This window comes from Leucopleurus acutus, assembly GCF_964270905.1.
Source record: "Leucopleurus acutus genome assembly, chromosome: 1".
NCBI lineage: Eukaryota > Metazoa > Chordata > Mammalia > Artiodactyla > Delphinidae > Leucopleurus > Leucopleurus acutus.
The window spans coordinates 21,286,465-21,302,179 of NC_139142.1; the positions used below are offsets into that span (position 1 = coordinate 21,286,465).

The 15,715-nt window shown below is 36.4% G+C and overlaps 1 protein-coding gene across 1 annotated transcript in view; it reads left to right on the forward strand.

Moving 5' to 3' along the window:
• Positions 1 to 15,390, forward strand: part of SEL1L (SEL1L adaptor subunit of SYVN1 ubiquitin ligase) — a 56,644-nt gene extending 41,254 nt beyond the window's left edge. Inside the window, exons 15-21 of the mRNA XM_082835638.1 lie at positions 1,104 to 1,191; positions 1,515 to 1,663; positions 2,537 to 2,702; positions 3,231 to 3,305; positions 4,400 to 4,572; positions 8,211 to 8,339; positions 11,191 to 15,390. Coding sequence (XP_082691764.1) covers positions 1,104 to 1,191; positions 1,515 to 1,663; positions 2,537 to 2,702; positions 3,231 to 3,305; positions 4,400 to 4,572; positions 8,211 to 8,339; positions 11,191 to 11,400 — 990 coding nt within the window. The 3' untranslated portion in view covers positions 11,401 to 15,390. The remainder of the gene's footprint in view (positions 1 to 1,103; positions 1,192 to 1,514; positions 1,664 to 2,536; positions 2,703 to 3,230; positions 3,306 to 4,399; positions 4,573 to 8,210; positions 8,340 to 11,190) is intronic.
• Positions 15,391 to 15,715: the final 325 nt, after the last annotated feature.

Here is a 15,715-nt window from a genome sequence, read left to right on the forward strand (position 1 = left end):
CTTAAGGTATGAAGCTGTTTCTCATTGTTCCATCTATGCTCTCTACCCCACCTACTCTGCCATCTCTCCCAGACTTAAATATCTCCCTGCTATTTCTTCACCCAAGCCTAAGAAAATTCTTAAGTCCTCCCATGTAGAGGGAGAAAAGCTTTCTGTCCTACCCCTTGCCCTTCTAGCTACCACCTCTCTTCTCTCCAGCCCTTTCCTGCAAAGCCACGTTTCCCCAGAGAATGAACTGTGTGAGCTGCTACCATTCACTCTTCAGCTCTCAACAGTCAGGCTTTTACCTCATGTAACTGCTCTACATAGCTCACCAGTAACCTCCAGTGTCAGCCCCACAGGACATTTTTTGGTTCTGCCGCACTCGAACTCTTTCTTCCCGGGGGCTGTCTTGGTTTTCCTGGGCCATTGCTCTTCATTCTTCTGTGCTCCTTGCTCACGTTGGATGCTCCTGGATCCTCGTCTCTGTGTGGTCTCTCCAAGCAATACGTTCTTTTAATTTGGGCCCGAAACTAAGAGCTAGGTATAGAATTCTTATCTGTAGGTATTTCCTAGCACAAAAGACAGTAATGTGGTCTCATTTTTATTCCTTCTAGTCATTTTAGGGTACTGAAATCCAGTAGTGACCTTTGTTTTAATTTTTCTTTGGGGATATGTCTGATATTTGAAATCTAATAATCATATAATGTTTGATAAGCTACCCAGGAAAGAACAAATAAGGAGAGAATTTTTCTTATTTAATATTAGAAATATTGAGGTTTAAAAGGGTTAGTTGGTTAATCGAAAAGATACGATGACTGTTTCTTAATTTCTGACCGGCTGTTCTACTAGTGTTGTTTATGCTTTCTGAGAGCAGACATGCAAATGGTTTCACAAAAGAGTATATTTGCTTTTTTTAACAGTCCTAAATGTTAATCCCCCATGACTTAAAAAATATTACCATCTTTGTATTATAAAAAATTAGAAGGTCATCCTTTTAATGATTTTAAGAATATTTTCTGTATGCCTTGTTAATTCTTCTTATGAATGAATCTCCTGACTTCTGAGTATATCAGCCTTTTGAACTTTCTTACCATGTGATCATATGACCTCTTTTTCTATAGAATTATGATCTGGCACTGAAGTATTTCCAGAAAGCTGCTGAACAAGGCTGGGTGGATGGGCAGCTACAGCTTGGCTCCATGTACTATAGTAAGTAATGCTGGAATTAATGATGGACACACCAAATCTAAATTACCTATTTTCCTCTAGATGCCACTATGATATGGAAGGGAGAGCTATCGAATTTCTAGCTGATTAATGTCCTCCCAATACAATGATGTGTGCGTCTTGTGTTTCATTGTAGAGTATATTAATCTGTATTGATGTACAAATCTATATTAATAAGATTCACATCTTTCCAGAGTAAGAATTCTGAATTTCATTTAGTTTTATTCCTATGTAAGGCTTCTCTGACGCTTCAGCTAAATCTTATTTAAGACTATTCCTAACCTCTCGTGTAATTTTCCTTACAGATGGCATTGGAGTCAAGAGGGATTATAAACAGGCCTTGAAGTATTTTAATTTAGCTTCTCAGGGAGGCCATATCTTGGCTTTCTATAACCTAGCTCAGATGCATGCCAGCGGCACAGGTGTAATGCGATCATGTCACACCGCAGTGGAGGTAAGGGCTTTTCTACCAACCTGTATGTAGGAAATTAATTTGCCCCGTAGGAAAGTCTGCTGTTTTATTTATTTTTTTATTGGAGTATAATCGCTTTACAATGTTGTGTTAGTTTCCACTGTATAACAGTGAATCAGCTATATGTATACATATATCCCCTTCCTCTTGGACCTCCGTCCTGCCCCACCCCCAATCCTACTGTTTTAATTCTGGTTTTCTTTGCATGATTTCTTCTAGAGTAGAAACAGACTTAGCCAACTAGCACTGGTATACTGAAAGAAGGCTCTGAGGGTCTGTGTGTTAGAATCACACTTATTCCATTTGTCTCTCCCTCCTGGAATCAGCGTTTATAAGGGCAGATATTATTGTCTACAGTCTCTCTAACACCTAAGACAGTATCTGAGACATGGTCATCATCAAAAAGTGTATGTTAAGTGAACGTTGTTAGCTTTCTCGTAATTGGCACTTTAGAAGGACATTGTTAAATGCTTAGCAAAGTTTCTAAACCACTCTATGCTTCAGTTTCCTCGCTTGTAAAATGGAGCTGTTTGTTACTAGGACTTACCTCATAGAGAGTGGTCCCTCATGGGAGGAGTAAGTGAGTCAATATACATACTATACATAAATCACTAGGATAGTGCCTGGCCAGAGTAAATGGTATATAATTGTTTGCTGTTATTTTTATAAACCTGTTCTAAAGACTAGGTGAAAGCTTCGAATAAATATCCCAGACTTTTATATATATACTTAGTAAAACTGCCAGAGATTGATTGAGAGAGCAAGCTTAACAATTGCTTATAGCCAAAGTGCAAAAATGATTTTCCAACATATCTTTCTTAATTTTGTATTGATTTTTTTTTCCTGTTTTTTTAGTTGTTTAAGAATGTATGTGAACGGGGCCGGTGGTCTGAGAGGCTCATGACTGCCTATAACAGCTATAAAGATGGTGACTACAATGCCGCAGTGATCCAGTACCTCCTGCTGGCGGAGCAAGGCTATGAAGTGGCACAAAGCAATGCAGCCTTCATTCTCGATCAGAGTAAGGTTCATTTTAGTCCTGCCTTGGGTTAACCTGTTTAAAAAGGAAAGCCCCAAAGATACTTCTCTATTATTATAACTAGAACATAACAGCACACATGCTCAAGTTATTTTACCTCAGATCTCTAAGCCATCAAAGTTAGTTTTATACAGTTGACAATAGAAATGGATTTGACGTCCATCATAAAATTAACTGCTTTCAGTAAATACATTTTTCAAACTACAGCAGATGCAGAAACATTGCTTTTCCAGTGGTATGCAGATCTCTAGTGTTTCAGTAATCTCGTTATTAGTTCTGTGGTGAAAATATGTCTCAGGAAGTAGTGTTGCCCTGAATGCAATGATTCCTTTGAACTCAGTAGTTTATTCCCATACTTGTTTAATTTCAATAGTTTTTTCATTTAATATTTGTTATATCCCAGTACTTATTTAAATTATGCTCCATGTATCCACCCTGGTTTGCAGATAAAGCCTAAAAGTCTAGGGCCTTTCCTTAAACACCTGATTTGTATTTCAACTTTCCTTGTAGGAGAAGCAACCATCGTAGGTGAGAATGAAACTTATCCCAGAGCTTTGCTACACTGGAACCGGGCCGCCTCACAAGGTGAGTGGTTGGTTAATTCTAGGATAAGAATTTTACCCAGGGACCTTTCTTTATTGCTTTTTGTTTGTTTGTTTTTAATCTCACATAAAGATTAAATCATGTCATTCACCACTTTAAAATTAAGCAGAGATACTAACTATAGCTTAACTTGTTTGCTTTCATGATTGGTATTCATTCTTAAAATGGAAGTTCCAGTCCCAGGGTTTCTAAGTTGAACTGCAAGGTTTTTATCGTACTGGACATTTATATCATACTATGCTTTACTCTTTGGTTTTTAGTTGGAGGCTGGTATGTTGTACTAAATGAGAACTGAATAGAACGTGTAATAGACTATAGGTGTAAAACCTAAGATTTCAGCCTTTCCCCACTCCTTTTTATTTGAATAGTTCTTTCTCACACATACTACTATCAACATCGTCTGCCTATCCCTTTCTCCAAGGCTAAACAATGGTCCAGTTGAATTATTTTATTTTATTATTTTTTAAATAAATTTATTTATTTTATTTATTTATTTTTGGCTGCCTTGGGTCTTTGTTACTGCGTGTGGGCTTTCTCTAGTTGCTGTGAGCAGGGGCTTCTCATCTTTGCCGTGCACGGGCTTCTCATTGCGGTGGCTTCTCTTGTGGTTCGTGGGCTCTAGGCATGCAGGCTTCAGTAGTTGTGGCGCACGGGCTTAGTTGCTCTGCGGCATGTGGGATCTTCCTGGACCAGGGATCAAACCCATGTCCCCTGCACCGGCAGGCGGACTCCTAATCACTGCGCCACCAGGGAAGTCCCCAGTTGAATTATTTTAAAATGTTAAATGACAGAGTAGAGTGATTGATCATCTGAGGAGTATTATTAGTGAAATAGAGATTACACCCACTTTGTTTTACCTCTCCCTGACTATTACAAAAGCCTTCTTCGGAAAAGCAACCCTTCTAGTTAAATTTTTACCGAATTTCTATGTTGGCTGAAGAATTTGTTATAAAGTTTGTGTGTTACAAATTAACATTTATTTTATATAAACATGTTAGCAGGAGGAGAAATAAGAGTTTGGTCTGTTTTCAACACACCTTATTTATTGGCAGTTTTGCATTTACCTTTTGTTTCAGGCTATACTGTGGCTAGAATTAAGCTTGGAGACTACCATTTCTATGGATTTGGCACTGACGTAGATTATGAGACGGCGTTTATTCATTATCGCCTAGCATCTGAGCAGCAGCACAGTGCACAAGCTATGTTTAACCTGGGATATATGCATGAGAAAGGACTAGGCATTAAACAGGTGAGTGTGACTTTGAAACAAATGTATGGATAATGTAATTGTGATTTGGGGGGAAACATCTTCATTTTTATAGGAAATAGGTTTGCTTTAGAATGTGCTCAGATTTTAGGTGCTAACTTAAGAGACAGTTTTGTAATATTTCAGAAGACTGCCCTGCATCTCTCTCATCCTCGAGCACACACACATATTGATATCTACACTGTTATATTTAGGTTATTAACCCAAAGATAGATTCATGAAAACGGAAAAGCAGTGCTGCCTCTGTTGATAACTGCTGTTTGAGAAACTGTCCATCAATAGCCAAATTCTATCATTTCTAGATTATTTTGAAATGAATTTAATATATTCATTCTTTTACCTTCCTAATGAAGTCTAATATTCTTTAGACCCACGGTCTTAAGTTTTTGCCTGTGTACCCTTAAAATAATTTTGAAAAACTGTGTATCCTCTTGCACATTTTTAATTTGACATTTAAAATATCTCATCATAAGTTTCAAAGGGTCTAAGTCCTAGCTATTTTAAACACTAACATTTTTATAAATAAAATGACTAAATTACTTTAAGTACCAAAATAATTTGATAACCCCATTATTAATTTTTTAAAAATACACAGTAAATTCGTTAAATGAAAATAGTATCTTTTCCTTTTCTCCCTGAATTTATATTTTAGTCCATTATTCCCACAGAATTGTATACCAGTGTAATGTACTGATCACTGATCATGCTTATCTGAAACAAAAAAGTGTATAAATTCAAATTTGAATTTTATTTCCTGTGATTATAGGCTCTTAAGTATTAAGAAAAATTCTCGAGATATTATTAGCCATAGTTGGTCAGTTATTAATATACTATTGTTCTCATCAACTTCATGATATTATAAAATTTGATAAAATTTTACTTTTTGTGGTAATTATTGAAAATGTATCTTTTAATGAGATAAATAGAGCATTTTTAAAAATTAGCCTAAGTATCATGGAACAGGTTTACCATTAATTCTTGTTGTCATTTTATAAATATATGACTGGAACCTTGTTCACATAAATAAGTATATGGGAATGGGAAGAATTTTATTATAGTAAGGTCACTTAATTCTTTAAACTGCTTTAGAGTTGTATGCTGTCTTGGTAGTTTGCGCTGCAGTGACAATACTATAGTGCAGTGGCTTGAACGACAGGCATTTATTTCTCACAGTTCTGGAGACCGGGAAGTTGAAGATCAAGGTGCCAGCAGATTTGGTGTCTGGTGAAGGCCCTCTTCTCTCTGTGTCCTCTCAAGAGGAAAGAGCAAGAGAGAAGCAGCAAGCTCTTTAGGGATTCTGATAAGGACACTAATTCCGTTCATGAGCGCTCTACCCTTATGACCTCATCCAATCCTAATTACCTCTCAAAGGCCTCACTTCCTCATACCATCACATTAGGGAGTAGGGTTTCACATATGAATTTTGGGGATACATAAACATTTAGTCCATAACATATGCCAAAAATCAGACTGATCTGTCATTAAAATTATTTCTAATGATCTGTCACTTGATAACTTGGTTAAGCCTCTGTTCATTTCTGTTGAAAGCAAAGATTTGGAAACTAGAGACTTGCAAAAGGAGGTGTTCCCTGATCACTGGACTCATACTTTCTCAGTTTCTGGGAGTGATGTCTAAAAGGCTTTCCCAAGGCTTATCAATAGCTAATGATACTCCTTGCTCATTCAGTCACTTAGAGACACTTTGTGACCTTAAGTGCTTTTAAATCTAGAAGGTTGTTCATTTCATTTTGTTAATGCACTGTTTTTTGTCAAAGTGCTTTTTTATTTTATTACACTTGAGTATTTTAATTCCAATATGTAAGTTTTGATATTTTACATTTATATTAATATAAGATACTTGAATATAGTTTTATCAAGAATCTGGAGCTGCAGGCTGAGTGCGTTCAGTTCATGGACAATCTCTGCCATGTAACATAGTTGTTGAAGCCTCCCTGCATTGTCAGATCAGTCAGCCAAATCAGACTTAGTTTCTATCAGAAAGTCTGACTTTGTTAATTCAAATAAAAGTAATATGGGTTTGATGCCTAATGTAAAGATTACCCGTAAGTTATGGTTTTTATACGCTTAGTAATAATTTGCTAAAGACAATCAGAATTAAAGTAATATAACAGTCTGTTTTTATAATAGGCTGTAAGACAAGAAAAATTAATCAGTGTGCTTTTCTTATAATTTAATTTGTAATGTAAAGCTTATACAAATTCTTATGAATAAAGACTATGATAAAAGGGATAGAATTCCTTTGATTAGCATTAGGGGAGGGAACCCTGGGATTCAGCTTTTAAGAATAATTAATCATGTATAAAAATCAGAATAATTTCATTCGTTTTTATAAGACATTATGATCACCTTTTCTTATGTTTTCTGTTTTTTTAAATAAAAGAGATACTCATACTCTAAAAGCTAATCAGTCCAGCATCCAGTATAGATAGAAAAATATTAAGTATTAAACAAGATGAGGATTGGTTATAATTGGAATAAATAATTCAGGATTTGATTGATAGATAAGATTTAATTACCCTATTGAATCATCCACACAGAGTCTGCAGATCACATAAAGTTTGATGCATGATCTTGAAAAATATACTTTTCCGTTATCATGAATCTTGAAAAATATACTTTTCCGTTTTCATGAATCTCTCTTTGGCTTAATATCCTAAATATAACAGTGTAGATATCAATATGTGTGTGTGCTCGAGGATGAGAGAGATGCAGGGCAGTCTTCTGAAATATTACTACAAATAAAATTTGTTACATTTTTTAAAAAGTCAAAGACACTGACCATGCTGTTACTTTTATTTGAAGGTGCTCTTCTTTTTAACTAAAAGGATTCACCTTAGAGACAAGTATGGAGAATAGCTGAAAGTAACTGCTTATATTTAAATATGTAGAAAAAGTCAGTCTTGATGTTTAGCCTTTCTTTCCCATGTCTCATGGAATTCTTACCTATGAGTTTGGTATTCTTTGACAGTAGTCAGGGGATGGGAGAAGTGAGGTTGTTAAATGAGAATTTTGCACCTCCCACCATCCCATTCTACCACTTATCTAAATGCAGAGCACTCCAACCTGGGCCAAAATTAGTAATGACTTGTTTTGCCCTTTATAGAAATACATCTAAGACAGGAAAACACAGGATGCAAGTCCCTTAACGCTGTCCATGCATGCACCCCTTGGAAAACTTTGAGTATGTCTACCCCAGTTTGAAGATCACTGTTGCAGACTGAAACCAGGAATTGCTTACACTGACTGGTTATAAGTAGGAAAATATTAACTTGAGACTTACAGGTCACCCCTGGAAGTCTCCAGGTTAACAGTGTTATGCATAGGTATATAGCTGTGTCCACCGTATCTGCACAGCAAGTGGGATGTCAGATCAGGGGAACACAAGTTAACTTTTAAATTTTTCAACTAAGTTTTTCAAAATTAAGCAGTTAGATAATTAAACAAATTTTACCTAATTAAAGCTTGGGTTTTTTTCTTTAGGTAAGGGAAATTTTAAAATGAAACTTGAAAGGTAAAATAAACTTTCCTAATATATAAATAGTAATTATTTTTACTTAGTTTAACAAGAAATGAACTTTGGTTTACTACCCGTATTATAGGATATTCACCTTGCAAAACGTTTTTATGACATGGCAGCGGAAGCCAGCCCAGATGCACAAGTACCAGTCTTCCTAGCACTCTGCAAATTGGGTATTGTCTATTTCTTGCAGTACATACGGGAAACAAATGTAAGTGGTCCATGTCTCTTTTAACTAAAATACAAATGATGTAACCTTCTCAGTCCACAGTTTCGTTTTTGCAAAGTTGGGGGAGGGGAGGAAGGACCTGCAAGTGTCTGGTCTCTTTCCTTCTTCCCAGATGAAGGGACCTCATCAGGTGAGGGATGAGTATAGCCACAAAGCACTTAACAGTTCCCAGGTAACATTTGACAATGGTTCCCAGTGCTAAAGTATTTTTCATTGGTGCAGATGTTTCCTGGTTTAGGGAAAACTGAGACTAAACCATGGCAATTTGAAATAGTAGTTAACTAATTCCAGTAAACATTAAATCAGATGACTGCCTAGCAGTGACTCAGACCAGCCCCTTAAAAAGGGAATTTAAGACATGAAAAGAAGTAGAAACTGAGAACCTGTCCAGGCTCTTGTACTTCAGATTCTTCTGATAGTGGAACATGTTAAAAATACCACTGAAACTATATTTTCTAAAAATACCTTGAATTATTTAAATATGCTTAATGATAGAACTTTGCTAGGAGATGGGTGGGTTACCCATTCTCTTCAAAACTACCAACTCTAGTTACCAACACAATGTTGGTGCTCTTGGGTTCTCCAGTTTTCTGTTTTGTTTACAGTACCTATCGTTCCTCCTAATGGATTCACTGGTGCAGCATTTAACTCTGAAAGTCCTAAAATGTATGCAGAAAGAAGGGCTATTTAACTTTAATTCACGCCAGACCAGAAAAGGATGATGTTTCAACCTTTTGTTAATATCTTTTAGAACAAGTTGATGCACCATTTCAGCACTAGATTCCGGAAGGGGCATTCCCTCTTTGTTACACAGATGTAAATTTAGTCCATGCTGCTTCAGCATCTATAAAGAGAAATTCGACAACTTCTCCCTTTTGCAGCCCTAGCACGTGCACTGAGGTCCTCCACGTATAGGGCTCCAGAGGGCTGGTGATGTTGGCCTCTGTCCTCTTGATTGCTTATACATTTGTAATGTCAAATTTATAATTGTTCAATAGCGTGAGCCAGGGTATGCTGTACGCTCCGTTAACTCAAAGGATCCTTGTTCCTTTAACTGAAAAGCTAACAGTGTGGCCGCCTGCTCTTTCTTTCTCAGGACTATTTCAGACCCTTGTCTCTCACAGTTTTTACCACTAATAAACTACTGATTACAGTCTAGGATTTGGTCATGTAATACACCATGTTAAGTTGTTGTGTTTTATACAGAAGTTTCAAGAAGACAATAAAATGCCCGGTAATCCTACCACCTAGATATTCCAACTTAAAAAAAAAAAAAAAAAAAGAGTAATAAGTATTGATGGTAAGAAAGTCAAAAAATACAGAAAAACAAAGTCTCCTATTGCAGGTCCCACCCCAGGGAACACAGTTAATAGTTTGTTATAATTTTTTTTCCAGAAAAATTTTAGCACCTGTACCTACAAATATTATATTATGGGGACCTTTTAAATGTAATTTTATTTAAACATAAAGGATTATGCCCCATATTTACTTTCTTTGTGGGTAAGCATCAGTCAGAAAATACCAGGAGTAACTTAAGTGACATTAAAACAATTAAAATATCATAGATGAAGAAAATAACTTTTAAGTTCAATTTCAGTTGTTAAATATTTAGTTAAATCCTAACTAAAAAGCATTATTTGTTCAGCTATTAAATTTCTGAATTCCTGTCATCTTCAGTTACATGAGAGAAGTAGTAAAATAGCGCTGCTTTCATTAGAAGAGAGCTTTTTAGCTAGTGTGTCAACACTAGAAATAGGTTATAGGTGAGGTGTGCCAAGATACTGATTTCCGCCCCCCCTTCGTCCTCCATTGTCCCCAGTGTTTGTTTCAAATATTTCCTGTGAAAAATGGTTGGAAATCAGTGCATTAGGTTACTGATGGAAAGGAACCATAGCTCTGGTCCTCAGACATTATTTTGAGTTTCAGTTGAAGGCTTTTAAAAAATTTTTTTTTCAGTTGAACTCATTGTCTTTATATTTTTGTCTTGTTTTATCCTTAATTTTATTAGATTGGATCCTTTGTTAAAGTCTGGTGGGTTTTATTTTTTTAATTGAAGTATAGTTGATATACAATACTATATAGAGTTACAGGTGTACAATATAGTGATTCACAATTTTTATAGGTTATACTCCATTTACAGTTATAAAATAGTGGCTGTAATTCCCATGTTGTATGATATATCCTTGTAGCTTATTTTATACCTAATAGTTTGTACCTCTTAGTCTCCTACCCCTATATTGCCCCTCCGCTTCTTCCCTCTCCCCACTGATGACCACTAGTTTGTTCTCTATATCTGAGCCTGCTTCTGTTTTGTTATATTCACTAGTTTGTTGTATTTTTTAGATTCTGCATATAAGTGATATCGTACACTGTTTGTCTTTCTCTGTCTGACTTATTTCACTTAACATAATGCCCTCCGAGTCCATCCATTTTGCTGCAGATGGCAAAACTTCATTCTTTATTATGGCTGAGTAATGTTCCATTGTGTATATATGTACCACGTCTTCTTTATCCATTCATCTGTTGATGGATACTTAGGTTGCTTCCACATCTTGACAATTATGAATAATGCTGCTATGAACATTGGGGTGCATGTATCTTTTAGAATTAGTGTTTCTGTTTTTTCGGATATATACCCAGGAGTGGAATTGCTGGGTCATATGGTAGTTCTGAGTTTAGTAAAACCCTTTTTTTTTGGAACACATTGCAAAATGTTACTAAAACCAATTGATTTAATAAATTCTGTATTTATCTCTAATCTGTGATGTAACTTTCCTAGCTCCTTCTATTACATTTTAATGATCATAATGATTTTTATACTTTTCTCATTAAGCTTCGAGATCTGTTCACCCAGCTTGATATGGACCAGCTTTTGGGACCTGAGTGGGACCTTTACCTCATGACCATCATCGCATTGCTGTTGGGGACAGTTATCGCTTACAGGCAGAGGCAGCACCAGGACATGCCTGTCCCCAGGCCTCCCGGGCCACGGCCAGCACCACCACAGCAGGAGGGGCCGCCCGAGCAGCAGCCACCACAGTGACCCACGGCGGCCAGACTTGACCAGTGACAAACAAGGAAATCGTTTACCAAGAACACTTGCATTTGATTTAGGACTTTGGATCAGTGGCCACCTCCTGGAAGAGGCACAAGGAAGCATTGAATTCCTAAAGCTGCTTAGAATCTGATGCCTTTATTTTCAGGGATAAGTAACTCTTACCTAAACTGAGTTGAATGTCCGTTTCAGTGCCGTATGGAATAACAACTCTCAGTGGCTCCCCTGCCCCCCCCTTTTTTTTCCTGGAAACATGTGAGACACTCAAGGTAATGTCTGCTGTGTCCAGCTATCTTTCTTGGGTCCTTTTGGTCATTCTTTCAATGTGCATAAGTTCTGTCAACCATCTTTAAGGTCTCATGCGTCGACACTAAAAACTGATCGATGTAAAAAGGAAAACCCAGTTAGTTGCAGATTTAACCTTAACATGTTTGAAAGTCTGAAAATAGAACTGCCTTTTAAGTTAAAAAAAAAAAGTCTTCAAAGTGTTTCAGAACTGCGATAACCGAGGAACTTTTACCAGGCCACATGCAAGTATACATATTCAGCATATTTATTACTTTAAAAGGCAAGGTTGGGAGGTTTCTTACTGTTGGTGATTGTCATACTTTATACCATACTTCTCTCCTTCAAAGACTGAAAGGCCATGTTAAAGAGTTTTATGTGAACTTCATTTCCTTGGAATGGAATATATAGAAAACATTGTGAACTGACTTCTTGAGCTAACACGTGAACTTGCCCCAAATTACTCAATGTAATTTGCTTGCTTGTTTTGAGTATACAGAGCCTTTATCTGGAAGCCAGAGGATGGACTAAAGGGGAGAGATTAGAAAACAATATTGAAGAACTCTGAGTGGGGTACCAGGATCACAGACACACTTTCCCAAAAGTTGAAGCATTTGTTACCAGGATTTATTTTACTTTGCATTTCTTATTGCAAAAGAACAGACCACCCTCCTGAATTTTTAAAATATAAAATATTGTTGCCAAGCTATGGCATACAGTGACTACCATTACAATACTAACACTCAGAGAATCTGAGATGCATTAAAATCAGTGGTTGAGGAAAGCCAAAGCCTGTTTGTACTGTTCAGGGAGATTTTTATTTCTGCAGTTTGATGTTACAGTAGAAGATCAACCACTTGCTTAGCTTTCGTATTCGCCACCCTCCCACTGTTAACATCAGGAAAATCAAGGCTATTACACTTCAGAATTGTCTGGTTAAGTACTACAGAAAACAACAACGACAGCAACAACAAAGAAAACAGAGAAGGTCACATACCACAAATGAAAAAATTAAAACTTCAACCAAATTGTATTCCTTTTTGTTGTCGGATGGCAGTGTTCACCAGCCTGTATCTGGTCTGAGGCTCTCTTAGTGTGTGAGCAGGCTTTCTGTGCCTGCTGACCTCATCTGTTTATATTAATCTTTTTACTCTTTTTCCATAACCCCTTATCTGCCAGAAAACTTGAAGAGTTGTAAGACTTTGGTTTTTGAAGTAGAGATTGTATTTAGAACTAGAGTGAACTAGTCTGTAATGAACATGAAGGCTCTAAATGTGAAGTAGTGTGCTTTTTTGGTGTTTAGAGTATTATGAGAAACCTGGTAAGCAAACTTTCCTCCTAGATAATTGCTTCTAATAGGAAGAGGTGATGACAGCGAGAACCATATGTATAAATGCAGATCTGAAAGGTAAGAAATTTTACCCTCAGAAGTGTCATGTTGCTTTGGGCAGCTCATGTAAATATTAAGACTTGTTTGATCTCTTACATTAGAGATTTGAGTACAGTTGGTACAGTATGTTGGTGTCTTCACCGCTGCCCGTTCTCCCCCAACCTTCAAAATAAGTATGATCCACAGTAGCAGCCACGCTTCATTTCGAAGGAACTGTTTTAATTTATTTAAAACTTGAACAACTAAACTTCCGTATTTTTCTATCATCCACCTAATTTTTCCTTTAGCAACATTCTTATCTCTATCTTTACTTCCCTCTGTTAGTACTTTGAAAAAACATTTCTTAAAGCAGTGTGCACTACCCAGAGGCAGGTGGGAAAGCGTGGTCTTGTTCTCCAGGCAATAACTTCCCGGTAGTGTACCACTAGCCATGTCCTTTTTATTAATCTCCCAAATAGGTCTTTTTCTTGGCTTTTGTCCACCTCCTGTTTTACCCTGGGTCATTTGCTACTGGAAATTTGAATGGTAAATTTAAAATAACTTCGTTCCTATGGCTTCATTTAAAGACTGTCTCAAAATACTTTGTTCCCTTTTTCATTCTGTACAAGAGACATGATACCTAAGCAAATAGGAACTGGGTTTGGTGTTTCTCCTAAAATAATGCTCAATACCTACCTAATCAAATGGCATCCATTTGAATAAAATGACAGTAACTAAAGCTAGTTAATGTCAGTGACATTAAACTAACTCCAGGATTCAGGAGTTTTAATGTTAGAATTTAGAGCTAGCAGAGTACGGCTTCATTTCTCCGTGGTAGCCCTTCTCTCCCGATCCCTTTTATAGTCTGTCTTCCTCCTTCCAAGGTGATGACAATAGTACTCTACTTAGCTTCTATTCTCTTGTGCATTTGGTTTCTTGGTTAGTCAACTGTTCCAGAGTCTTGAGACTATCTGTTTTGCTTTTTGTTTTATGTTAACAAAGGTAGCATTGGGGTTTGGGGTTTGGTTTGTTTTTTTTTTCCTTTTTGTTTTTGGAGCTTTTGTTTCTGTATTCTGGGTAAGGCTTATCTTATTTTTGGTTAATATCCAATGGCACAGAAAAATTAAACCAAAAGGTTTCTTTTTTTCACAATTCATTATTATTTAGCATTTAGATGAACTTGTGAGTCATTAATCTTAATACTGTTGAGGATGTGTTACCCTTCTGCATATAAGGTTAATTTGTGAGAGTTTTACTGCTAAGCCATTTTATCTCTGTACCATTGGGAAGTTGTAGAAACTTCTGCTGGTGATCTGGCCATGATCTGTTGCTTTATTTAATTAAGGAGCTGCTGTTGCCTCCAGGAAACTTAAGTATTTTGTATAAGCTTTTTTTTTCTCCCTTTCTTTGCTCCTCATGTTTGTTCTTCAAACCAGTGTTTGGAAGTATGCATGCAAGCCTATAAATGAAGACCACAGCTCTTCATGTGTGTAGCATGTGTATTATATTGTCTAGCTACATCTGCAGAAAACCTTTTTCAGAGGTTTGGACTAACATTTCACATGCACATTTCAAAACAAAAAGTGCTTCAGAGAAATAGCCCCTTTACCTACCAAGAAGAGCAACGTGGGCTACATTTGTCCCAATAACAGGTAGTGTTTGTTTTGAAAGTGAATTTAATTATGTTATACAATATTATGACTACAACTGTGCAAGAAATAAAGCAGAAGAAACTTCTATTTTCACGAAAATACTTTTCATTAGTCATTGCTCTCAAATGTAAATGAAAATACAAAATTTCTGAATATCATATTGTCAGAGGCACTACCTGATTTTTAAATGTGTAGTAGTCCTCGAAAAGAAGCTAAATTTCTCCTTCCACTTGGTATTTCAAGAGAATTGAAAATATTCCAAGTAAAAATGATTTGTATTTTTAAAGTGACTATTTGCACAAGTAAAAACCTGATGTGCGCGTGAGAAGGATGTCTCGGTTGTGTGCAGGGAGTCACCTCTCATGCACCGGCTTTCCTGTTTGGAATAACAAGATGACACTATTCTCTTTGATTAAAAGAAAATCATAATATTGATACGATCAAGGTGTAACCACTATCAATATTTAGGAGACGTTTTAAAAGACCGTAAGCTGGCATGGGAAAGAGCACCATGGTAGACTTTTTGTAAATTTATTTTGTATTTAATTAAATTCAATATAAAGGCTGGTGAGTGTAATATAATTGTGTAAACAAATCCTGTTAATAGAGAGATGTACAGATTCGTTTTGTACTGTATCTTGAAACCTGTGAAATAAAGATTCCACCTCTGGTTATCCTGTATGCTATAACGTACCATGGCCAGGCACCTCTCCAGGCAGACTTTTTTTAAAACCTGAATCATTCAATTTTTTCATGAACCATTTTGGAAATTCAGAAACTTCTAGAAAGCATTGATTAGGGGCAGTTTGAATCCATCTTACATTTACTTTTAACTATTGAAATTCAGATTTCTATAAGTTGAATTTTATCCTGCAGAATATGAATTTGCTAAGACATGTTTCCCTTTTTAAATCTCAGATCTTTGACCTGAATCAGCCTGTGATATATAGTATGCGTATTCACTTTTATCCTGATTATGGTAAAACTTAGCTAAAGG